Genomic DNA, 8,171 nt, shown 5'->3' on the forward strand with positions numbered 1-8,171 from the left:
AAGAGTGCCAACAATGGTTCAAGAATAAAATTACACCAGTTTCGAAAAAAAATTACACCAGTTTCGAAAAAAAAATACACCCGCTGAGTGCATGCCTCAGCTAAACTACTGCTCTCATTGCATGCGTCTTGCTTGCCTCTGACTTTTGAGATTATAGCACATGCTTCAGAAATAATCATGCCCTGTCCAAAATATATGTATACATGGTGTAGAATATGGTGACCATTTGGTACTCATAAAAATCACTTCAAACGCCTACTACACTAGGAAAAATGTTTTGTTGACGGTAGCAAAAAATATAGCAAAGTGTACATCACGGTGCTAAATCAAACATGATATATTTTTAGTCTTGGCTTTATTTTGAAACACCATGATCAAAATTTCTGTTCTTTGATTCTGCTCACTCACCAAACATCATTTCCTACAAAGAAACGAAGATATTACTTTTCAAAGGTTAGCTTAGTACAGTAAGAATTTAGTGTGTGGCAACTACCAGATTAACTAGTCACACCTACCAGATTTATTTACCACGATTGCAAGATTAATTATCTATGAAAACAATTATCATATTATTTTGATAAAATTAATTACCAGATTAACTAGTCAGGATTTCCAGATTAATTATCTGCATAAACAGGTACTAGTACTACCATACTAGTACTCCTATGTATATTAGACAAAAGCAACAACCAGATTAAATAATCTATGATTGCCAGATTAATTAGCCTTGATCGCCAGATTAATTGGCTATGCAACAATTATCATGTTCTTTCACAGAACAATTACTATCAGGTTAACTAGCCACACTTATCAGGTTAATTAGCCATAACTGATAAACCATCAGCTATCAACAAAAATTGACTAGAAATATGAGACTCACTTCTGTAGCACAATAGCTCGGTACGACCAGCATTTCCTTCTGCGGCCATGCTCGATGGCATGCTCGCCCTCTAGGCAGCCTTGACCCACTGACTGCACAACTACTGCCGACTAGAAGAGGCAGCAGCCAGAACGTGCCGGAGTCATCTGCCCCAGCGAGGTCTCAAGCTGCAGCGCGGCGACGCCCTCCCCCGCTACTCCATGCTCGAGTGGCGGCGGCCTCCCCTGTTGCAGCCCGCTCTTGTGGCGACGCCCTCCCCTGCAGCTCGGTGCCGGAGGCAATCTCCCCCGTGGCGACATGCCCGGTGGCGGCCTCAGCCGTCACGGCGTGCTTGGTGATGGCCTTTCCTGCTGCATCATTCTCGCTCGATGACACCCTCCCCTGCTTCCTTGCTAGGTGGCTCTACGGCCTCCCCCGTCGCAGCCTGCTCAGTGGCGACGGCCTCCCCTGCTGCACCGACGCCCGACATCCTCCTCTCTTCCCGGCAGTAGTTGTGCAGCCCCGATGCAAGGTCGGCGGCAGCGTTCCACCACCTCCGCGGGAACTCGCCTCCCCGATGCAAGACGGGCGGCTGCGGCCTCCTACTCTTGCGTCTATCCACCGCGGCGCAGCGCCTGCCGGTGAGAGCTCGGCAGTGGGTAGTCGACGGCGGCCTGCGGAGTCCTCTCCGTGATGCGCCTCCACCTCACGGCTCTAGCTCGTTGGCGGCGAGGTGGCGGAGTCTACCGTGGCCTGGCGCAGCCCTCCCCGCGCTCGTCGGCGGCGGCGCCTCCCGCGACGTGCCTGCTCGTGCTCGTCGGCGTCGGCGTCTCACGCGACATGCCTGCTCGTGCTCGTCGGCGGCGGCGTCTCCCGCGTCGTGCCTGCTCGTGCTCGTCGGCGGCGGCCGGCGGAGCATCCCGCGAGCCGCGACCCCGTGCCATGGCGATTTAGCTAGAGGATAAGAAAAATGAGTGTCCAGGAGGAACTCTTGAAGGGATAAGGTAGACGTTGATTAGGCTGAGTGGTCGTGACCCCGTGATGCACTATCACGAATCCTGATGCACCGTCGCACGATTGAGCGGAGCGTGCGGCGCCTCATTGTATCATTTCCCTTGATTGTTATTTAAGCACTAGTGATATGTATCAATCTCACAGAGATGGGCCGATCGATCCATGTGGTTTCACGGCCGAGGCAGGAAAAAGAAGCAGAAAAAATAAGGGTAGAGCATACTGGAATACAATTTCCTTGAAAACTAGTACAAAAAGAATATAGTAACAAAGTGGAGAAACATATAAAGCATGCCACAAACAAGAAAAGCGGTGCTTGGTTGGCTCTGGAGGGAAGAAATATGTCCCCTGCCTAAGCTTTCGCTCTCACACAAGGTTCATCGAGACTAAGGGTACAAAGAAACCACTCTTTTCCGTTTACAGGTCATGGCCTCCAAATGCAACAGATATCTATTTCTCCAGCAGAAAAATTGAGCTATTGCGTCAACCTCACTACTTCATCCCAGATTTGTGGAAGTTTTACAAAATATAATAGAAGTCCTATAGAACGTAATAATTAATATTATATCCCTTGAATCAACCAAGTCAACTTTCGACCCCACTTCTGCCCCAGAGTTTAAGCATGAAAGAACTCGAACAGATGTTTCTTCGCATGCGCCTCCGGAGGAATAAGAATGATGCAGCCCAATGAGAATTCATCACGCCAGTAGTTTCGTCAAGCTCAGCAGAAAAGAACCTGAACATATGTTTCTCCTTCTGAGGCTCCGGCGGCATATGAACAATGCAGCACATATTACTTCAGTAGCTGCTGTAGCTCCCTCGGACTTTAACTGGAGCTGCTGGGCTGCAAAACAGATATTGCTGCAATCAGCCACCCTGCATAAGCTGGGGTTTTGCAAAATTCTGAAACCAAATTAACATGGAATTTAACTTTCTTCTGGAAACAATAAAAGAGCATTAGTTTGCAGTATATTCCATCTGCCTACTTCATCATCATAGGTCAAAATCAAATCAGGATTGGAACCAGAGATTGCTGTGCCAACAGAGCGGCATGTTACAATGTACTTCTCAGCCGATGATCCAAGCAGCCCAATTGCACGGAAGATGGGATCCCTAACTAGGCTTACTTGAGAAAAATAATGCAAAACAAAATTTAGCTAAATATTTAATTTCCTCCATGTTGACTGTATATAAAGGCATCAAGCTGTTACATTTTCTAGAGACAGTAATCTAAATCAGTTGTCAACCAATTGTTAACACTGACTAACACAGTGTGGAGATTAAGGTCTGCTTAAAATTTATAACCGATACCATTTTCTTTTCTACAAAGGGAGAAAGTTAATTAATGATAGTTGTTCAAAATACACTAGAAACAAACTAGTTCCCACTTGAGCTGATTCTGAATGATTTCAAGTCAAGGGTTCACCTTGTCAAGTACCAAAGAAGGAGGCCATGCCATGATGTAGGGATACAAACTGTCCGGGTAAAGCACATGACAGAGCTTATTCAGCTTCCCTGTTTCTAGGCAGAATGATAGGAACCAGCCTGATAAAATGGGTTCCGGCTCATAGAATATAGACATGTATACAACGCCATTGACGATGGCTAAAATCTTCAGCTCATGATCATCCACTGGGCGATTGCCAGTGAGCGCATGGATCGCCGGCAACAACGGGAATGTCTTGTCCAGCATCCACCGCTCGATGCCGTCATCGTCGGCTCTCCGGGACCAGAGAACAAGCGTGAGTTTGACGGCGCAGATGACGCAGAGCTTACCATCCCTGGTCTCGCCAGCCGTAAGTGCTCCTTGCCCTCCAATGTGCGGAGGCAGTTCTATTCGAGAGAACTGCAATGTAGCGGTGTTCAGCACGCGTGCACTGGCTCGGCTCGCTTGTGTCCAGTAGATGTCCCCATTCACCAGCACTCCACTGTGGGCAGTATAGTCCTTGTGCTCAGGCTGCAGGTCAGGCTCGATGCTTGAAGCCTCCACCCACGGGAAGATCTGCCACTCCATGGTTTCTGATGAGATGACGGCGGCTTGCGCTCCGTAAACTTCGTGACAGACACAGATAACGCGGAACGGACCCGGGTCTTCTTCGGAGGAGAGGACATGGAACTCAACGTACATCTCCTTGCAGATCTTGCGGGGCGGCTTGGGGAGGAGATGCAGGACACGTGTGAGGGGGTTGTAGACGGCCATGTGGTTGGTGTTCTGGCTGATGAGAACAACGTACCCATCGCGGCAGTCCCTGATTAACCATTTGGGGGCGGATCCCTCGTCGTTGTTGGGGAGGCGGGTGAGGAAGAAGTCGGCGCGACGGACGACCGCGGCGATGTCCGGGTCCGGGCGCAGGCGGAGCGGACGGAAAGCAGGGGTGTTGAAGTCGGGGATGTTGATGAATATGCCGATGAGTGGGGGAGAACGGAGCTCGCGGAAGCAGCGGCGGAAGGTGGGGCATGAGCGGACGGCGCGGAGGGAGGAGCGGCAGGTGAGGGCGGCGCGGACGAGAGCCGGGAGGGAGGGGAGGCGGATGAATATTTCTCGCAGGAGGTCGTCGCCAAGGGCGCATATGGTGGTCGGAGCGGCCGGTGGGGATTTCGGCTTCTTCGGCAGCGGCGGCGGCAGGTCATAGGCCATGGCGCGAGCGCGACACAGCGTATGAGGGAAGGAGTCCATCTCGTTTCAACCAGCAAGGAGAAGGAAGAGTGCCGTGGGCCTAAGAAAGCCTGTGGAAAAGGGAGTAGCTAGCTCACGGGCCCAGTATGGTAAAAGGGCCTGCTAGGTGAGATACATGTGATTTGATCCTATTCTTGTACCTCCAAATATCTTTGATTAATAAAGAAGGATCTTAAGCTAAAAAAAAATATGCTGTTCACAAAAAAAAAAATGTGATTTTTATAGAGCAAACAAAATGTGATTTATATGCTATGCTTCTCTTCGTATAAGTATTGCAATGATGACATTCAAAATGAAACAAGGCTACTTAGCTTGATGGCAAAATCGGCTACCAAACTGTCTTCACAACATAAAAGTTGCCACTCTTACATTGGTTGTCTAACTTTTAGCTACATGAAGACCAAGCATATACACTAAACCGTAAAACTGCCAGAACCTTAAATAATTGCTCTTTTATGGTTTTGGCACAAAAAATTACCCGAAATAGATGGACCAAAGATGGCCTTTATCTCTTTTCGTATCACGAGGGGCATATCATATCAGCTTCCTCCCTTCCCGCTTCCGCGCCACCTCCGAACCTCGCCCAATCTCGCCTTCTGTCATCGCCTCGCTGCGCAAACACCACCATGACCTCTGCCGAATCGACTGCCCCTTGTCGTTGTCACATATACGGAGGGTCCCTCCGTAGTCGCTCTTGTGGCGCCAAAGAGTTTCGTCGTCACTTCTGTGCCTCCTCGCGCAGCGACAGAACCTCGCACGTCACCGGTAGACCAAGTGGATCCTGCATCTGGGGCAGCCAATCCCGTGAAGCCGAAGAGACAAGGCAGCCGCGTCATTCAAAAGTGTGAACCGACTGTGCTGCCACTGGCGCGAGCTCGGGGTGTGAAGACGAAGACGGTGGTTCGTCATAGCGCAACGATGTAAAAACTATAGACTGTTGCATCTATTGTCTAGCTAGCCATTATCATATTTGCTCAGAATTTCAAAATCCTGATTTACAGTTTCACACGAGGTTTTATGCAGGATTTGTTCGGCGGAAACCCGCCCTTATCCACATTTTCAAGGGGCGAGTTTGACGGTATCTATTAGAATTTCTCTTAAAAACTTACACTTTGAAAGCCAGGATTAAATTCAATTGAACCAATAGAATCATACGTCTAGCAAAATATGCAACATATGCAAAATAAGAAAGTAAGGGTATTTACGTGTAATTTCGTCAACAAGTTCCCCCTTCCTCGATCAAAACAAAGATAATTCATGTTGTTTTACATGAACTTCGAAGATGACGGGCCTTTAGGGAAAATTCAGAAATGATTCTCAAACTTCTTATTAGAAAGCTATACAACATTTGGGATCACGATAGAGTATGTCAATAGATGCAAGTATGGAGGTTCTGCCTCAATTACTGAAGGGATTCGTAGCATAGAAAACAAAAAATTCCTACCGCAAGAACGAATAATAAGCCAATATCCAATCTAAAAGATGGTAGCAACGAGAAGATCATGAGACTAACTCGAAGATTTCCAAAGCCTACGAGATTAGATCTCGTTGTTGCTATAGTTGATCACTTGCCGCTTTCGAAAGCGCGTAGAAGATCTTGACGGTGCCACAGTCGGGCAGCACCTCCGTACTCGGTCACACTTTCGATGTTGATGACGACGTCCTTCTCCCCGTTCCAGCGGGCAGAGGATGTAGTAGATCCTCCTCGGAATCCCGACAGCACGACGGCGTGGTGGCGGTGGTGGTGGAGATCTCCGGCAGGGCTTCGCCGTAAGCGCTGCGGAAGAAGGAGGAGGTAGAAGCTAGGGTTTGGGAGAGAGGGAGGGACTTGGGGCGCCGGCCAGGGGGCCCCCTTTGGTGGTGAGGCCAAGAGTGGCTGCCCCTCCCCTCTCCTCCCCTTTAAATAGGTGGAAATCCATAGGGTTTGCCCCAAAACCACATTGGAGTCCAACTCCAAAACTTACCAAATTGGCGAAACCTAGGTCAAGTGGGATTGCTCCCTTTCCTTGCCTCCTTGGCCGGCCAACTAGGTGGAGTCCACCATGGACTCCACCTTTCCCACTTGGTGGGTTAGCTAGGGTTGGTGGAGTCCCTCCGGGACTCCTCCTTCCATAATGATTTATTCCGAATTAAAATTCCAGAAACAACCTTCCATAAAATCACCGGACCATTCCCAAACTTGGAAAGTGACTTCCTATATATGAATCTTATTCTCCGGACCATTCTGGATCTCCTCGTGATGTCCTGGATCCCATCCGAACTCCATTCCATATTCCATATCTACTAAAAACGACATCAAACCTTAAGTGTGTCACCCTACGGTTCGTGAACTATGCACACATGGTCGAGACTCCTCTCCGACCAATAACCAATAGCGGGATCTGGAGATCCATAATGGCTCCCACACATTTAACGATAACTTAGTGATCGATTGAACCATTTACATACGATACCGATTCCTTTTGTCACGCGATATTTTACTTGTCCGAGGTTCGATCATCGGTATCACGATACCTTGTTCAACCTCGTCACCGACAAGTACTCTTTACTCGTATCGTGGCATATCATCTCTTATGAACCAATCACATGCTTGCAAGCTAATCACACGATATTCCACCGAGAGGGCCCAGAGTATATCTATCTGTCATCGGGATGGACAAATCCCACTCTTGATCCATATGCCTCAACTCACACTTTCCGAATACTTAATCCCATCTTTATAACCACCCATTTACGCAGTGGTGTTTGATGTAATCAAAGTACCCTTCCGGTATAAGTGATTTACATGATCTCATGGTCGAAGGACTAGGTAACTATGTATCGGAAGCTTATAGCAAATTGAACTTAATGACGTGATCTTATGCTACGCTTATTTGGGTGTATGTCCATTATATCATTCATTCAATGACATAACCTTGTTATTAATAACATCCAATGTTCATGATCACGAAACCATGATCATCTATTAATCAACAAGGTAGTTATACAAGAGGCTTACTAGGGACTCCTTGTTGTTTACATAACACACATGTATCAATGTTTCGGTTAATACAATTATAGCATGGTATGCAAACATTTATCATAAACATAAAGATATATTATAATAACCACTTTATCATTGCCTCTTGGGCATATCTCCAATAGTCTCCCACTTGCACTAGAGTCAATAATTTAGTTTACATTTGTAAAGATATAACACCTTGGCCTTCTGGTGCTTTATCATGTTTTTCTCACGGGAGAGGTTTTAGTCAACGGATCTGACATGCTCAGAAACGTATGTATTTTGCAATTCATTTGCGTCTCAACGCATCACTCATTTTCCAAATGAGTCGGCATTAATCGTATATGTTCAGTCTTCTGGTGGAACCTTAATTCCGCGGTCTGAAATATGTCACTAATATTGTCACACACAATATAGCTTCAAAGTTCTGACACTATCGGAGCTACACCAAGTTCTCAAAGAACTTTTCGACTTAACATCCTCAGTCATTGTCAAAACAATGACATACTCTGCCTTCGTTTGTAGAATCTGTCACAAAATTTAGAACTCTTCTAAATCTAGCATTGCGCTACCTTTTAAACAACACTTAGCCTAATTGAGATTTGAAATTCATTTTTATATGT

General features: G+C 47.1%; 1 protein-coding gene and 1 long non-coding RNA gene across 2 annotated transcripts; both read right to left on the bottom strand.

The window, feature by feature from the left end:
* LOC127307827 (uncharacterized) lies at positions 1-1,838 on the bottom strand. Its single transcript, XR_007855873.1, has 2 exons — positions 881-1,838; positions 1-421 (listed from the first exon to the last, which is right to left on the bottom strand). It is a non-coding gene; the product is annotated as an uncharacterized lncRNA (long non-coding RNA).
* A 1,446-nt stretch (positions 1,839-3,284) lies between these two features.
* LOC127334491 (uncharacterized) lies at positions 3,285-4,511 on the bottom strand. Its single transcript, XM_051360958.2, has one exon. The coding sequence runs from the start codon at positions 4,506-4,508 to the stop codon at positions 3,285-3,287; it is 1,224 nt and encodes a 407-aa protein (XP_051216918.2). The 5' UTR covers positions 4,509-4,511.
* Between the last annotated feature and the right edge of the window lie 3,660 nt (positions 4,512-8,171).

Source organism: Lolium perenne, chromosome 1 (assembly GCF_019359855.2).
Source record: "Lolium perenne isolate Kyuss_39 chromosome 1, Kyuss_2.0, whole genome shotgun sequence".
Classification (NCBI taxonomy): domain Eukaryota; kingdom Viridiplantae; phylum Streptophyta; class Magnoliopsida; order Poales; family Poaceae; genus Lolium; species Lolium perenne.

What these genes read in the sequence shown, in the direction of transcription:
- LOC127334491 (XM_051360958.2), bottom strand. Translation starts at nt 4,508, where the DNA reads ATGGCCTATGACCTGCCGCCGCCGCTGCCGAAGAAGCCGAAATCCCCA.